At 39.5% G+C, this 18,714-nt stretch overlaps 1 protein-coding gene and 1 long non-coding RNA gene across 2 annotated transcripts in view; one reads left to right on the top strand and one right to left on the bottom strand.

Annotated features, from left to right (window-relative positions):
• The window catches only part of foxo6b (forkhead box O6 b), a 32,903-nt gene extending 31,402 nt beyond the window's left edge, over positions 1-1,501 (bottom strand). Inside the window, exon 1 of the mRNA XM_082187149.1 lies at positions 257-1,501. Coding sequence (XP_082043275.1) covers positions 257-715 — 459 coding nt within the window. The 5' untranslated portion in view covers positions 716-1,501. The remainder of the gene's footprint in view (positions 1-256) is intronic.
• Positions 1,502-12,829: 11,328 nt separating this feature from the next.
• LOC309510388 lies at positions 12,830-16,745 on the top strand. Its single transcript, XR_014210343.1, has 3 exons — positions 12,830-13,027; positions 14,129-14,208; positions 15,844-16,745. It is a non-coding gene; the product is annotated as an uncharacterized lncRNA (long non-coding RNA).
• The last annotated feature ends 1,969 nt before the right edge of the window (positions 16,746-18,714 follow it).

The raw sequence follows: 18,714 nt of genomic DNA, 5'->3' as shown, positions 1-18,714 counted from the left end.
TATTGTAAGAGCAATGAACTCATTGAACTCTACTCCGTCTCGTCTACTCCCTCCCCATTCTACTCGGTGCTCTGAAAACGTTTAAAATGCATGATTATTACAAAAGAAGCAGAGATTTCCCCTTCACCACAACGTGTCAAATGCATACCTATATCTGACATAAGCGAACAGCCCTATATAATGCGAGATAACTACATAACGAGCGCAGAACATGCAATTCTTACATATGACTTATATGATCAGGTGGGAACTGTACCTTCCAGCCGGCTGAGCTATTGCTGTCTCCTTTATCCTTGAAATAGGGCACAAATCGCACCATCCAGTCATAGATTTGCGATAAGGTGAGCCTTTTCTCGGGGGTGCTCTCAATGGCACGCGTGATCAGATCCGCGTATGACTGGTTGCCCCACGCGTTCCGTCGCGACGACTTGGATTTGCGCAGCTGGCCGGCCACATCCAGCGCGGCGCCGGACATGCACGCAGGGGCGGCCGCGATAGGGGCAGGGGCGCCGGCTGGATGCTTGAACTCCGTCGGCGCCCCTCCGCTCCGGCACGCCGGCACGTTGCGCGGCTCCACTTTCACAGGCAGCGCTCGGCTCTCCTCCTCCGGACACGGCAGCGGCCAGGTGCACGACCTCGGGCGGCAGTGCGGCTCATAGTCGGCGTCCAGTTCAACCTGATGCGCGTCTATCCCGCTGCTCTCCATCATTAACATGCTGCTTTTGCGCCTCAAAAGGCAAGGTCAAGGGGAAAACAACAATATACCCTTAAATCCAGTAAAGATGGACTGTGTGTGATCTCTCTGTCTGTAGTCTTTTTACACCAAATGCAATACGTGAATAAAAGCAAAAGCGCCGGGAGCCGTGAATAGACTGCTCATTCTTGTGTCTCTAGTCTGCTGTAATGTACTAAACACGCAAAAGCATCCAATGCATCACGATATGCAACAGTCTGTCTTCCATATTACTGAACAATTCAGTCACACGCAAGCGGGTGTCCATATGACTGAGGTGCTGAAATCACACACCCATCACTGAAGCGTCTCGTGCATGCAAAGTCCCTTTAATCGCGCGCTCGCACCAACTGTTGATTGCTTTGACAGACGGTCTGACAGACACGCTGGGCAAAGCTTGTAAATCTATCTCATCAAGAAGGGCGAAATCAATTGACTTCCTCTGGAGTCTGGCCACAGTTTCCGTTTGTCTGGAGCTCTCCCGTCCCCTTTTTTTCTCTCTCTGCAGATTTGTAAGCGGTCTCTCACGCGAGCGCAGTCACTATTACTGATAGTAGACACGGCGAGAGCGCCCTAAAAATAGGGTCGCGTGAATGGAGCGGCACAATTCAGCCGCGTCTTTTCCCGATAATAAATTTCTCCACACGTTTTCTTTTTTCTTTCCTTTTCGTTAGATAAAACATTCAGACGAACATTCCTTCCACATCGGTTCACGCCTGTTTTCGGATGACTAGACGGGGCTGTAGCGGCGGATAAATGCTGCTATCAGATAATTGGACGGCGCTTGAATCAAGTCACTCCCTCCAGAACAGGTTTATCCGGGGGACGCGCATCTTCAACCATACAACATTCATGCCTCTTTAGAAAGATTTACATTTGCAGAATTTCCTTGCACGTCCATCTCTTATGGAAAGTGAAGTCAAAACATTCAGCCTATTCTTTAAAACGAACTACTTTTTTATAGCTAAGCTAATCATATTTCAATTATAATTAGGCTATATTATAAATATACACTACGTGCATCTTTAATTAAATAGCCTATATAATTACACACAAAAATGTTGCTAGACCCAAATGGAATACACATTACCTACTGTCTAATAAACAGGTTAAGCTATACACTGTGAAAATATGATATGATATGAATATGATCAATAAGTTATGCAACATATATATTTGCATTGCTTTAACTCATCCAAATAAGTTAACCAATGTTCAACTTTGTATAAGTCATACGATATTCAACTAATTTTTAAAGTCAGTTTAAAGTAATGTAAGTTGAAATTACTCAAACAACCAAGTTGATTGTACTTAAGAATTTCATAGAACTTTTTTTTACAATACAAATGGGGACATTGGAATAGATAATAACTATTAACTATAAATAAGGATAAATCAATAGCATTAAATCTGTAACAAATAACAAATAGCCTACAAGTTGAAAGTGAATAGTTGAATTCTATGGAGATCTGTGTAAAAGATATCAGTGGCAAAAAAAAAATTCATTTGTCAGAAGTAACAATGCAATAGTCATTCGTCGTAGGACAGGGGGGGAAATGCTATATCTAAGCAATTCTTATAAGTAGGCTACTAAGTGAAATACTGAATAAATACTATATCAAGTGCTATCTTGTCAATAGTTGGGCTACTACTGAAATTGCAAAAGATACCACTGTATTGACTATTTACATACACTGGGGGGGGGGGGGGGAAATAACGTGGAATTACTTGATACAATTCTCACTATACAATAGCCTGAATGAATAATGTTCTGTTTATACCCTACCTCAAAAGATTGAAAGGTTTTTTAAGAAGAAGAAGAAACGAAATGCAATGCATTTGGACTTTAATTTATTTACAATTGCATTTATTTGTCTGTATTTTGTTAGTGTTCATTTTCGGAAATGCAATGCAACCTGTTGCTTTGACAGGCGGAGGGATGTGACCAGAGTGCGTGAAATTACCCGCGCTCACACTGCCATGCGCGAGACCTGCACTGACCGTGAGTGCATTTAACACGGCTTTACTGCCCACATGATGAGTTCCCATGAAAAACAGTCGGGAGCAGCTATTCATGGATGCATGTCAGTAGATAATCTCCACCCCAACATCACATTATCCATGAGAGACACTGAAGCGCCCAAAAAAAAAAAAAAAAATGAGGAGGGGTGTATTTCTTTTGGATATGATGGGTCTTGGCAGGCGTTTCTCTTGTCTATGAGCAAGTGCGGTGGGCGGGACACGAGTGAGTGTGACATTCAGTGTACAGTTCGTGTGTGAATCGCTGATAAATTGACCGAGGGGATTCCGCCCACGCCGCGAGCCAGAGCGCGCGTATCAGATTCTATTGAATCTGACAGGCGGGAGGGGCTCACATACGCGCTCCGCCAATCACCGCCCGCCTACAGACGCTGCTTTGCGATCATTGGCTGTCCTGCGACACAGGTGGGCGGTAACAATCTTGCACGTATAAAAGCCGTAACCCCCTTTTCGGGTGGAAAATCCCCCAACGGTGACGTAACGGTGGACCATTGACAGCTGGTCGTCAATGGCAACCTAATCCTCCAATGCTTTGTAGTGGAATGCTTTCATCGTGATTAAATGCTGCTTTTACAACACAAAATGTGGAAAAGAGAGCGTGAGCGAGAGGTACACGCAAAGGAAGGTAGGGATAAGAGAGAGAAATGTTGTAAATGAGAACAAACAGAGGTTTAATTCATAACACATGGGTCTGTGGTTTTGGAAAGGAGATTTTTATGCACCACAATGAAGTTGTAACAGGAATGTGGTGTGACTCCTACAGTATGGAATGAAAACACTGAGCTTTAGCCAGTTTAACAGATTTAATGGTGAATTTGTCTTTGTTGTGAAAGAGCCTGCGGGGCAAAAACATAAGACCCTATGCTGTGACATATAGGAGACCGGGGCTAGTTGTCACAAGCGCTGTATAAGATTTACTGTTAACCTTCCAATTACACAAATGTCAGTTGTCTGTGGTTTTGTGTGTATATTTAAAACACCTAGTTAGAAAAAACTTAAATTACAATTATGTGTAAATTCTGTCCATCAAGCCAAAATTTCAATATCATTTTTTTTCATTGTTCAACCACATAGTGTATACAATTATTATTATTATTATTATTATTTGTGTGTGTTGCAAAATTGTTTTACTGACAGTTATTTGGGCAAGTTTTCACAAAAGTTAAAAAAAGATTGGTGATAAATTAATTGTATCGTCTTCTTTTTTTCTTTTTTTTTGGCCAATAATGGTACAAATGTTCAACAGTTCAATGCTTAAAGGGTTAGCTCACTAATTAAAAAAAGAAAAAAAAATCATTATTTTCTCACCCTCATGTCATTCCAAACACTTAAGACAAATGAAGATCTTTTTTAATGAAATCCGAGAGCTTTCTGTCCCTTCATTGACTGCTACACAACTGACGCTTTGACGCTTCAAAATGTTCATAAAGAGATCGCTTTGACTTGATTGCTATGATGGAGAGATTAAAGCTCAAACATCAAAGCTGCGTAACACACGAGAATGAACCTCATTGGTTCTTGCTGAAGCTCAAACGTGCTGCGTAACACAAGAATGAACCTCATTGGTTCTCGCACGTCAAGCGAACATGCTTGAGCTTCCGTTTATCATAACTGATGTGTGAGTTGATGAATGTTTATGTGAATAAAAGCTTAATTAAATCTGTTCATCATATAAAGCGATCGTGTCTCCTCAGGAAATTTTGCACTAAACAGCTCAATTCATATGGATTAGATTTACGATCTCTTTATTAACTTTTTGAAGCGTCAAAGTGGTAGTGCAAAGCTATCTATTGAGGTATAGAAAGCTCATTCAGATCAAAAAAGATCTTCATTTGTGCTCCAAAGATAAACAAAAGTCTTACGTGTTTGGAACGACATGAGGGTGAGAAATTAATGAAAGAATTTACATTTTTGTGCGAACCATCCCTTTCATTTATTATGTTTTATACTAAAAACATAAACCTCCCCTGAGAAAAACTGATTGAAAAGCTGGCTCCATCTCCCCTATAGTTAAAGTTCTGATAGAGCTGTGGCCTAGTTGTTAGTGCATAGACTCTGACACATTAAGCCCATGCTCATGTTGTAGATGCAGTTTTCAATCTTATTCTCTTTCTGATTTCCTACTTCCTTTTACTCTCCACTGTCTCTGTAAAGAAAAAGCAAATGTCCTAAAGATTTCAATGTCCTAATGTGGAGTATTCTTCAGAAGGCCTTTCTGGAATCTTGTTAGAGAGGCGGAATAATTTTTTGAAGACTAATTTTGTAGCTTTTGACTGATGCACCTTCAATCTGGCTTCTCTGGAGCACGTCAGACATTTCTTTGTGGCTGACGCATACTGCTAATTGGCTAAGGTGGCTAATCTAATGTGACCCACCTTCGCAGCTTCATTTGTAATTGTGATTTAGTTACTTAAATGTTAAACTCCTTTTTTTCGTGTGGTAAAGAAGCTTAGACTTGATCCTCCCTCACTACAATTGATCTAAGCTTATTAGCAGGCCCACACGGAATCTGCACCTGCAGAACTCCACAGTAAAGCTCCGCAATATTTCACAGAGAAGGAACATCATTCACAAAGTCCTACAATACCCCTCCTCCTCACGTAAATCTTTTAGTTAAAAATTTCACAATGCTTCCAATTAGAGCGTATAGGACTCTCAGCTCAGTTTTACACACTGTCTACAGGTGAAATGATGATTTTCAAGGATAGATATTTCCATCCTTTCTGACATGGAGAGACAACTATAAGTAACTATAACTATTCAAAGCACTGTGAAAACCTGATTGAATTTTTTATTTATTTTTCAAATTCATCTTGGATTAGTGGATTAGTAGTATACACTTTAAGCCAATTTGCATATTGCCACCCCAAATCTGGGGTGAATTCCATCTAGGCCTGAGTGTTAAATAATTAAGCGTTTGGTTGTTTTTTATTTATTTATGTAGAATACTTGTAAAAGTGCAATGTGTACAAGACAGTATACATTTTAAATATGCATATGAAAAAAACATTTTTAAAATCACTGATAATGTAAGAGATGTTCTTACTTTCATGATGTTAGTGAAGTTCAAATCAGGCTTAATACCTTTCTTCTTGACATGACCCTGTTTCTGTCAACATTGAAGATATATGGCTGGTGAAATATTTGAATAATTATGCAAGGGACCATTTCAAAGCTTCTTTATCTCATCACTGTCGAAAGATACATGGAATTGGAACGGTTTGCCCTGAAGCCGAATTCTTCAACGAACAAACCTTTCAGGCTACAGACCCAGGACTGAAAACTTGTGTTGATTGTGGTGTCATGCTAAATTTTGATACAGCATTATATATATATATATATATATATATATATATATATATATATATATATATATATAAATAAACTAAGATTCTTGAAAAAAATAAAAATAATTATTTCTTATGTTAAATTATGGCTTGTTTAAAGACTAAAGTTGAAACCTGTTAGTAGACCACACATACTGTACAGTACACAACCTGTGATCTCAGCTAGGAGCTTTCTATCACACTACTGTATATCTGCATACCAGATCTTCCATCTTTAATGGCTCTTCTCAACTGTTTAGTTTCTATCTCACTATACTGACGCTTACGCACACACTCGCTGAAGTGATAGAGAATATCTTTGACAGCAAATTAAAGGAAGTAAACATGCAATTGCTGTTGGGTTTGAACCGGGCCTCAAGCATTCACATCAGAGCTCTGTCAGTGAGATTACACTGTGCTGAAACCAGCGTGCTTTGCACTAAGGGGTCTGTCATAGGGAAGCAAAACTAGGGCATCAAATAAATGTGCTTAAAATGATTTACAGCTAGATGTATGATTGCATTGTCCCTAACCCCACTTTCTGTTCTCTATCTCTATTTGTGTCTCTGTCACATTCCCTTTTGTACTTTTCTAATTGGTGTTTGCTGGGGCAAGCATCAGTGCTACTATTGCTCATTCTTTGGATTAGTCATTTGAACAAACCTCTAGTCCCTTTGGTGTGTATTTTGTGCTACAGATATCTCAAATCCCACAGATTTACATTGATCGAGGTACCTGAGACACGTATACACTTAAAAATGAAGGTCCTTTATTGTCATTGAGGGTTCCATTAAAGGTTTTTGTTTTTGTTTTTACATTAAAAGTTTGAACATAAATGTGTGTCAGCAGTGTGTGTACACAACCACCCCATAATGGTAAAAATCCACCCAGTCCTTTTTTTTAATCCCCATGTCATAAGCAGTGTCTCAGAATAAGCTGTTTTCAGATTTTAGCATATATGATGTCACATTGCACAGGCCCCGCCCACGACTGCTGACTGACTCTACCCTATTACCATAGACCCCGCCCTGAGTGAACTGTACAGTCTGCCATGTTTATCGCCTCGCCAGAGCATTTAACAGCAGCATTCAAGTAAGAAATGTATTCTTATTCAAGCTACTAAAGTTATTCAATCAAGAGCAATGAGTGATTTTCAGTTTTTTTTGTTGTTGTTTGATTCATATTAAAGGGATACTTCAGGATTTAGCATTAAGCTTTGTATTAGTAGAAAACCTGTAGTATTTTCGAATTACCGTGCTTTCCACCCTCATATCCCCCTGAGATGAGAGATTTATGTATTTTTTGTCTGGAAAATATCCTCCAATGATGCAAAAATCGTCATATTGCATCATCGGAGGATTTTCTGGCCAGAGGCTAAAGACTACAGCCAGTAGGAGGGGCTGTTCCGCATGTTTTCAGCCTGCCCATAGGAGGTGGGATCTCACTCACAGAATGTACACATAGTTTCATCCGTCTTTCTCTGGAAGCTAAGCTAACAGGCTCTTGTTCTGTGGAGAAAGCTGAGTAGTAGGAGAAAGCTGAGTATTAGGGGTTACCATCCTCTTTTTCCCGGACATGTCCGACTCCGGGCGTCGAGATCGTCCAAAATGTCCGGGATTCGGCTTTTGCTTTCTGCAGTCGCCATTCATTGTTTACATGCACACCTTTTGTTTCAATCTAACTGAATTCATTCCGATTGGTGAATCTGAATGTAGTGTTTACATGAACGCTAAACAAGTGATCGGTTGATGTGCGTTTTAACATTGCTAAGAAAATTCCCCCTCCTCCATGAGAGGTAGCCTATGAGACCGGTGCATCTCAATAATGACGCCACCGGCCTCGCGCCTTTCTCCCACGGCCCTCAGCCTCGTCCTGCTCGCCACAGTAAACATAATGAATGGCGACTGTAGAACGCAAAAGCCGAATCCCGGACATTTTGGGCGATCTCGATATCCCGTGCAAACTCGTCACGGAGACTCACTAATAGCCTAACCTTGTTGTTTTCAACTGCGCTCTCTAACCGGGAGGCGTGGCTTGGGAGTGGCCTCGTAGAGCAGCGAAGCAAGTGCATTCTGGGAGTTGTTGTCTTTCATCCACATAAGCCAAAAATACATTTTCTGGCTTTTCTCAGTCTAGAAAGCTCCAAATTCAAAAATTTCTTCACATTTAAATGACCTATTTTAAATACACATTCATCTTTCCAGAGGTGAAGTATCCCTTTAACAGCATATCTAGCCGTAGGTACTGTATATTATGCTGCTTTCACTTAATACACAGATCTAATATACATATGCAATTTATTTACTTGCTGTTTACCATACCATACCATACCATACCATACCACTTTATTTATATAGCACAATTTAAACAAACAACAAGGTTACCAAAGTGCTTTACAGAGATAAAAAAAATATAAAACAGAAAACAAACAAACAAAAATAAATAAATAAAAGCATCAACAATGACAACGACAACGAAGACCACAGCAGCTCTCATGGTGAATCAAAAGCCAGGGAATAAAAATATGTTTTTAAACGAGATTTAAAAGTGTGGAGGGTGGGCGCAACTTTAATGTGCGGCGGTAAATCATTCCACAATTTGGGAGCAACTGCTGAAAAAGAGCGGTTGCCTCTGGTCTTCAGCCTGGTCCTGGGCACGTTCAGCCGCAGCTGATCACCAGACCTCAGTGACCTTGACAGGGTGTAAATGTGCAGGAGCTCTGAAATGTACTGAGGTGCCAACCCATTTAGTGACTTAAAAACAAACATTAAAATCTTAAAATGTATTCTAAAATATACAGGGAGCCAGTGGAGCGAGGCCAAAACAGGAGTAATGTGTTCATGTTTCCGAGTTCCTGTTAACAGACGAGCAGCTGCATTTTGGACTAACTGTCGGCGTGAAAGGGAAGTTTGGTTCACGCCAATGTAAAGTGCATTACAGTAGTCCAAGCGGGTCGAAATAAAAGCATGAATCACTTGCTCAAACATATTAAAAGATAAAACAGGTTTAATTTTGGCTAAAAGCCTCAATTGATAAAAACAGGATTTAACCACCATGTTTATCTGCTTGTCAAGCTTAAATTCACTGTCAATTTTAACGCCTAAATTGGTAACTACTGGCTTTTCATATTGCTGCAAGGACCCAAGGTTTACGAGAGTGGAGTCACAAACCCGACTGGGTCCAAACACAATGATCTCAGTTTTTTCTTCGTTTAAATTAAAAAAATTAAAAGACATCCAGGTTTTAATATCCTTGAGATATTCAAGTAACGGAGTCAGGGAACCGTTTGCATCTCTTCTCAGTGGTAAGTAAATTTGCGAGTCATCCGCATAAAAATGGTAGAAAATACCATGTCTTTTAAAAATATTTCCAAGAGGGAGAAGGTACAAGGAGAACAATAGTGGTCCAAGGACTGAGCCTTGCGGGACTCCACAGAGAAGGGGGGCGATAGATGATGTAGAGTCACCAAGTTTTACAGAAAAAAATCGGTCAGATAAATACGATCTGAACCACTGCAGGGCAGTATCTCGGATGCCTATACAGTGCTCTAAGCGAAAGATAAGAATAGCGTGATCAATTATGTCGAAAGCAGCACCAAGGTCTAAAAGCACAAGAATAACTGAGTCTCCACGGTCTGTAGTTAATAAAAGATCATTAAAAACTCTTAAAAGTGCAGTCTCAGTACTATGAAAAGCTTTAAAACCAGATTGAAAAATGTCTAAAATCCCATTTGTATCTAAATAGGATTGTAATTGTGCAAAAACAGTTTTTTCTAAGATTTTAGAAATAAAAGGAAGCTTTGATATCGGTCGGTAATTAGCTAAAATAGAAGTGTCCAGATTTTGCTTTTTAATTAGAGGTACAACAGTTGCCTCCTTGCAATAAGCTGGGACAATTCCTGAAGTCAGACTGCTGTTAATAATTTTTTGGACATGTGGCCCTATAGTGGTCCAGACCTCCTTAAAAGGCGAGGGGGAACAATGTCAGTGGGACATACTGAGGGATTTAGCTGTAAAATTAATTTATTTCCTCAAGAAAGCGACACGGGCTCAAACTGGTCAAACACTGTTAAACAGGTCGGCATTTCAAAAGGGTCGGATACAGGTGGGGAAATATGAGCTCTAATAAAGGCAATCTTGTCTAAAAAATAGTGTAAAAAGTTCTCACAGACTTCAGAAGAAGCTTCTAAACAAGTGAATTGGGGTGAATTTAAAATTGAATCAATACTTTTAAAAAGGACACGTGGTTTGTTTAAATTTTGGACTATTTTTTCTTTTAGATATCTAGTTTTTTCAGCTTTTACTATTTTTTGATAAGTTTACGTTCATAGACATAACGGACTGACTGTATTTATATGAACTTTGTGTTTTTTTGACAGTTTAAGCTGTCGTCTGACATCCAGCTTTCTGTGTGAGTGCTTCGGATGTGTGTGATCAGAAGTTTAGACTGACATGGCTTTAAAAAGCATGCAGATAATAAACTTTTATGATGAAGAAGAACTGCAATGTCACCTGATGTCTTTACTACCTTTGTGTCTTGAAAGTGGTAGTTGCATAGAATGTCAATGGAGGGACAGAAAGCTCTCAGATTTCATTAAAAAGATCTTCATTTTTATTCCAAAGATGAACGATGATGAACAATGTCTTTGGGTTTGGAACGACATGAGGGTGAGTAATTAATGACAGATTGAAATTTTTGGATGAACTAACCCTTGGTGCCTGTAAGTTTTATAATTCCTAACGATATATGCCATTCAATTATATAATCTTATTATAGCAGCCTATTTAAAGCTACAATATGTAAGATTTTTGTAATAAAATATCCAAAAATCACTTGCACAGTGTGATATATTTCCTTCAGTTGTGTACTTACAATATCCCAAAAGTTCCCAAAGATTTTTAATTTCAGAGAAATTCCAATTTTAAATAATGGCTCGTCCCTGTCGCCCTGTCCCACTTGTCGCCTGTCAATGACGTAATATCCACATTATCCCTGGTTTCCGCTCATACTGTCATAGTAACCATGGCGACAGATGTGGACAACTGCGTTACGTCTAGCAGCACACTCACGCTGTTGTTGTTTTGTTCAAACATTATGGACCATGGCAAGCAGACTTTGGAACAAAAGGAGAACTAAAACGAGGATCAATATCAGCGTTGCGTTTTAGAGATGCTGAGAGCTCTACGTCCGTGACAAACTTCGACTTGACAGAGACGTGCAAATGTAGAGGTGAGCAAATGTACATAAAACTAATAAATGTTATATAGCTCAACATGATGAAATGTATTATGATCAGTATGTACTTGTATGACGTAACCTCTGACATCAGGCATGACTTTAACTTTTGCCTCTAGTGGCCAAAAAATTGTGTTGCAAGTGCCAGAGTGGCACACCTGAAACCAATGCAATTATAAGTACTGCTTGTGTTTGTCTGTTTTTATCTTCAATGTTTTAGCCCTCTACTAATCAATAAAGGCTTTTTTACTTTTTTGTAACCTACTGAGTGCCTGGACTTGGATTTTTTCCAAATTTTTTGGAACATTTAACCCTTCCAAGAGCACCAGAGGATACAAGGGATACCAGCAGCGATCCAGTTCCCCTTTGTATATGAGCAGTATGTTATTCTTATGTTGATCTAGCTTACTGCAAGTCTCATACAGATAAACTAACACATAGAATAACATTATAACTTTCACCACACTCAAATGAAGTTTAGTGTGATAGTGTAGACCAAGTGAAACAGAGCAGTGTTATCTCACAAGTTTCATTTGTCTAATAAACTGACCTGTGTGAGTATTATTCAGCACTTGCGGGTAAGTTAGTTCGGTAGAATGAAATGTCCTTATTCCTTTATATCCGCGGGACTTGCGTGTGGTGCTGATATCTGTCTCTCATTAGCAATCGCGACCTGCTTCATACCACAGTCATGTTAAAAACATCAATGTATTCACTCATCCATAAACATTATTAGATCCTTCGGCATGACGGCGAGTTCCATAATTCCGCTTATGCGTCATCAACATACGCCTTTGTTATTGTTAGAGGTTAGCAACCCCTAGCGGCGAAAAAAAATTACATATTGTAGCTATTACAATCTTTTGGTACTCTAAAACCATCAGGGTGTCTTAGTGGGTTTTACTTGTTAATAATGCCATAAACATTAACATAAAATGTACCATGCGTAACGTAACTATTTAACGCTGAAGTGCCTGTTTTCTGCACCACTATCACCAATTGGAATTGGAAAAATATTGACTTTTTCTAAAGAGGTTTCCAAACAGTTTCCCCCTGTCTGCCACTGGTCAAACAAACAAAAAAACACAACCCAAACTCATGCCATTGGTTTGAGCCAATGCTGCAATATCAGGCTGGTCAGGATTCCCGAACAGATTAATGTTCTTAAAACACCAAAGAGATGCAGTGTTTACATTTATCAGGGAAATCAACCTACAATTTATTACTTATAGTTATCTCTGCATATTGAGCTGGGATAAGATAAATTTGAGTCTTGAATCAAGTGTTTAGCATTGTTGTTGTTTTTTCATTCTTTTCTCTTCCTTCCTGATGTGTCCTCAAGTTTCCCTTATCATTGGCTAGTTCTATGACATTTTTAATTTCAACTAACCCTCCTTCCTCTCAGCTGGCTGGTGTTTCGTTACATAAGTCACAGTTTTTAGACTGTTTGTCTGAGTGGGGCGGGAAAGTGCGGGAGAGGGGGGCGGTTGGGCGTTCCTGCCCCGGCAGAGCCGATGGCCATCCCAGGAATGCGTCTCCTCCTCACACCTGGGACACCGCCAACAATGTGGGCTCCCAATGTCACCGCATGTGAGGAAGAGAGGAGGGAGGGAAAAGCGTTTGGCTCGGGGCTATGGGAGCCTGTCCAAAGAAAGAGTGCTGGGGCTCACTCCCTCTGGGTTGGCAACACACGGTACTTTGACTAATACTTCCTGCTTGAATGCGTGAGTCGAGTCCCAATTTTCTTTTTCTTTTTTCGTTCTTAAGATGTGGAAACCACTCTGGAATATGGCCTCCAACTTTATAGGGCTCACATGCAGGATTTAGATCTGGAAGTGAACTTGAACTAGAGAAATGATATAATAAGATTGGGAATTGTGGAGATCTCGCTGGCTAAAAGAGTGATTTAATGCACAAAATCCAACACAAGCGATTAATCTCTCTCCTCAGCTGAGGAAGGGACTTCAATGAAGTGGGATGTAGAGGCACATCCCTTACAATTCCAACTCAGTGGGTGTCACCATGATAATCTTCCCTAGTTTGCTGGCTTCACAATCTAAGATGGGAATCTAAAAGACATAGACAACTGGGATAAAGAGTAATATTCTACACAGATACATGAACACAAGCTACGCTGGTTAGATTTTCCACATTGTTGCATTCTTTAATCTTTTAGAATGTAGTCACATTAGAGAAATTTCTTCTAGATTTTTCAGGCAAAATTTGGATTGTAAGTAGCCTACTTTAGCAATGAAGCACGGCTCATACTTTCAAACCATGCCTCTTTCTGTTGGTCGACAGGGCGAAGCTCACGCTACATGACTGTAAGTGCTCATACTACTCAACAAAGTTTCTTGTCATCAGTTGTCTTGTCATAGCAGTGCACTTACTACACAAGGTGCACGACATCTGGTCAAGAGACAGTCCCAACCAACAGCAGAAAGAAAATAAAGTTTTCTCACATAAATTCACACGAGAAATTCACACAAGTGATTTACGAGATTTTTCCATTTATACCATTTGGCTGGATTAGTTCACCTTCACCTTCTGATATATCTTCACTATATTTACTAATATTCACTATTGTCAATGGCAACACAATCTATCAGACCACAAAAGATGTCATGATGTTAGCCTAGCTTCCGCAAAACTAAGCCACTGATGTAAATTTCAGCACTCAAAGTGACTGATATGTGAGCCTTAAAGGTGCAGTATGTAATACTGACAGCTAGCGTTTGAAAGTCCAAATTCTAAATATTTGAGAGGGTTGTTTCTCCATCCCCCTCCTCCTTAGACTCCACGCTCACACGGGTTGCCAGATTGAGGACACGCAACAGGACCAAGCACAATGGACAATGAGGAGACATACAAACTGTAAGTTGATGAGTTGATTTATCCGCGTTTTAATATGCTCTATGTTCATAGAGGCTTTTTAGGTCAGGTAAAGAATCTGCGATCTCTGACCCAGTTTGTTTGCTGGCTTCCATGGCTGCAATACGCTGTGTTTTACACCAACTGACAACCCAGGGTGTTGAAATACTATTGGATGAATTGGCAATGTGTGGAATCACACAGACCAAAATAAAAACAGAAATTTCGAAATGGAACTCACATTTCAAAGTAAAATAACTGGCTGTAGCATTGTTTTTCAGAGAAACGAGTATGTTTGTTAACATATTTGCAAACATATTATGGTATTTTCTGCAACATGACATCATGACTTTGCGTAAACATACACGCCACTTTCAAGTCAAGTGGCGTGTTATTTATACGTATTTTGAGCTATCCGCGTGTATGTCCACGCCGAAACGAACCGTCATCTTCCGTGTGTATGTCTACGCCGCTAAACGTCAGAGTGATTCCGCGTGTATGTGTACGCCGTTAAATGTCCGAGCGAAACTGACCAAAATGTATATCTACATCTGGGAGCAATATTTTTTTTTTCCTAGGATGGTAGGGGAACACTCATAAATGGTATTAACCCCAGTGACGGGTAGGTTTAGGGACGCGGTTGGGGTAGGTCATATATATTTATATATACAGTATAACGTTAAGTCACCGGCGTTGATAAACACGCTGAAAATCAATTATGCGTGTTGATAACACGCCAAAAATGGAAATACGAATTGGCGTGTCATACTTACGCCATTTCATGAGATCAGTCTGGTATTTTTATGCTTTAGTTTAGTACATTCAAAACTTACATATACAGCACCTTTAAGGTGCAGTCACATTAGCGAAATTTATGTGAAATTAAGTGGGCAAAAAGGTCATTGTCTTCCGTGATATCTATCAGGTGGTAGGAACATTTTCCATAAAAATACTTAAAAGTTTGGTTTAATGGCTCTTTACTTTTTAAGGAAATTCTATCATTACTTCTGCAGGCGTAGAGTACGTGTTTCCTAGAACAAAACACAGGGAGATATGCAAATGAACATTATAGTTAGTTGGAGTCTTGATAAATGCGTTCTGAGAAGATCTTCAGAGAGATACTGTGTGGGACACAAGTGTGACATGCTGGCAGCGGGTGCATAGTATAAGAAGCGTGTAACCTTACGAGTGCATCCTGACGGTAGTGTGTATGACATGAAGGCACAGGGCCAGCGTGAGTGTCAGCAGGTGTTGTGCAGAGTTCTGCCTGGCTGCGTCAGACACTGAGTGAGTGAACAGGAGATGACAGGCCTTCACCGGCCCCTTCAGTCAACCTGTCACGCGAGGTCACCTGCAGCCCCGGGCGCTCATCACTCATACACACATAGTTACAGAGATTCGTAGAGATTCAAGATAGCAGCGATCGCACGAGGACTTGAGAATATTAAAGGATTGTTTCAACCTAATGTCTGTATGTATGCCGATTACCACAGACGGTAATTTAGATTTCGGTGTGCTTCATCACTATGAGGAAACACTTAAATGGTTCATCTGATCAACACACTGTTACAAAAGTAGAAATATTTCAAAGTTTCAACCTGAAATAACATTGTAACTGATTTTACTCTCCTAATACAGGACTGTTGACTGTTGTTGACATTGTTCCCAGGCCATGTGATGAAGGGGTCCCCTCTACAGCAGGAGTTTTCAAACTTTTGATGCCTTGGAAGTTGGAACCCAAAATATTGTGACCCCCTTGTGAGGACTGCTATATATTTTAATCTACAATGACCCATTTATACTGTGTGTTAAAGGGGTCATCAGATGCAAAATTCACTTTTATATGGTGTTTGCATATAAATGTGTCTTTGCAGTGTGTGGACACAACCACCATACAATGAAAAAAATCCATTCACTCCTTTTTTTTTATCCTAAAAAAGTCTGAACACTCTCAATAATCAAGCCATTTGGATTTTCTGAGCAATATGATGTCATATTGCTCATGCTCCGCCCACGACCACTGACGGACTGTCCTGTATAAGCATATTTCCACCCTCAGCCATTTGTATACTGTCCACCAAGGCAGCAATTTACATGTCTTGTGTCGACACACCCCATGGAAGAGAGGGGTGGGGTGAGCAGTTGCTCATTATCATTTAAAGAGACATGCACCGAAACAGATCACTGTGAACAGAGCTGTTTTTGAGGAGGTAAAAAATGTGTTATTTTACACAACCATTGAGGAATTTTAACCACAAACTTTACATGAAGACCCTTAATAATCATACCAGCTTGTGGAAAATGGACATCCGATGACCCCTTTAAGATAACATGTTTATTGCAAATTAAAATAATTAGCTTTGATATTGTTGCAGTAGTGAATGCCAGTGCAAAATTAAAATATTATCTGGAAAATTTTAATTTTATTAAATTGACAGTATCTTTTCTCTGCCCACTTATTTTTAACATAAGAGCGAGCACAGCCATCTTTAGCACAACATACATACGTTTCGCCAAATTGGTGGCTAATTCGTATGAATTTGGACAATCTCTTTCATACAATTACGATCTGCTTACGCTCCACATCCCAGTGTTGTCTGATGAGAGTATGTGAATACAATATGTGCTGCGAGCGTTCCACTCAATAACACAATAAACATACAACAAAAGTGACTATGAGAAAACAGCAGTTAAGAAAGCATCTGATCATAGCGATGTGGATATGTTCGCACAAGCTCTGCAATCAAGTCATGTTTATGTATATAGCACTTATTAAACATAAACAGTGTCAGTGTTGCTTTCAATTAGAATTACAACTTCAATATAACACAGCTCTCCAGTGTGTTCATGTTATTACTTGCATCTAACCTCAACAGACTGAACACAAGAAACTAACCGGATTTCCATGTCAAAGAAGGTGGAGACTCACCTACCTGTTACATAATCGCCACACACCAATGTTCGAAGGTGTTTACAAGCCAAAGAAAACTTTCCAGAAAAGTTCCCTTGAGCTGGTATGTAAACACATTCGATCACCTTTATAATCATAAATCGTAAACACTGATTTGCAGCACTTGTTACCATTGCAGCACTTTGTTCTTCTTCTAGTTATTTACATAATGAATCAGAAGTCCTGCACATTAACAGGAAATAGCTTACCTCTGCGTTGAAAAATAAGGAGGTTAGTATAGGCTATAATATCACAGATTTTCAAATTGAATATTTTGCATATTTATTCAATTCATTATATATTTTTTATTTATTTAAAAAAGTTTGTGTTTGAAATACTTTAACATTCACAGGCCTACAAATACTTTCCTTTTTCTTTTCTTTTCTTTTCTTTTCTTTTCTTTTCTTTTCTTTTCTTTTCTTTTCTTTTCTTTTCTTTTCTTTTCTTTTATCTTGGTATTTGGTACCCTCTGCTCTCAGATGCACTGAACTGTAATTTCCCACCCCCTAACACAGACACACACATAGTCTCCCAAAGTAAAACATTCTTCAAAATATCTTCCTTTGTGTTCAGCAGAACAAAGAAATGTATACAGGTTTGGAACAACGTGAGGCGGGTGAGTAAATGATGACAGATTTGTCATTTTGGGGTGAACTATCCCTTTAAGTAGCCTAAATTCCACATAGCCTAATAACGTGACTGCAGCATATGTCCCATAATAACCAGTTCCTTCATGCAAAGTAGACCCATCTTAAAATGAAGATTTAGACAAGTAACAAGTTATTATAGTGACACTTTTAAATATTCCATCACATTACATTTTTCTTTCTTCTACACACTGAGGGACGAGTTTAAAATACTATAATTTTCTGTAATTCAACAGATGCGTGAACAGGCTACATGATGCGTAGCTATCTGTACCAAACCCACATTAGCGAGATTTCTCCATAATAACACAATATGTAATTTAATAGTAGCCTACAGCTGTATTTCATCGTTTATAGCTGTATTTTTCCCACCTGTTGTCGCAGCAGTGTGGTAGCCTACTACATAAAGTCAGAGCTGGAAGTGGACTCAACTTTAACATCAGTGTTACTGGCAATCTGTTCCTGTTTTATTCTCATAAAATGGTGGTCACGGGTTAACAGCGAGAATGGAAAGGGAAAAAAATGAAGAGAAAAAAACCCAGCACGAATTATAGAGAGGAAAGAAACAGAGGGGAGTTCATAGGGTCGTATATCATTAAGCAATTGAGAAAGTTAATTAGGCAGCTCTGATAATTATTGCCATGGCAACCTGAGCGCACTCATGCACATTTGATTAATGAGGTGCCATTTATCCGCGCCAGTGAGACAGTACAGTCATAGAGGAGCGCGCGAGACCCCTAGTGGGACACAAAGACACTCTGCCGAAACAATGACAGGGCAGCTGAGACCTTGAACGCGGGAACTAAGAGCGATATTGTGTGCGAATTTAGCAATAAAGGAATGCAATATCCTTCCATATGAAAAACCTAAATGCTAATTAGAGTGCATTGGAATCTTTTTTCGTTAATTATA

This window comes from Leuciscus leuciscus (genome assembly GCF_965113295.1).
Source record: "Leuciscus leuciscus genome assembly, chromosome: 12".
In the NCBI taxonomy this organism is placed as follows: Eukaryota; Metazoa; Chordata; class Actinopteri; order Cypriniformes; family Leuciscidae; genus Leuciscus; species Leuciscus leuciscus.
The sequence above is the reverse complement of the archived record's forward strand: the minus strand, read 5'-3'. Positions and strand labels throughout refer to the sequence as shown.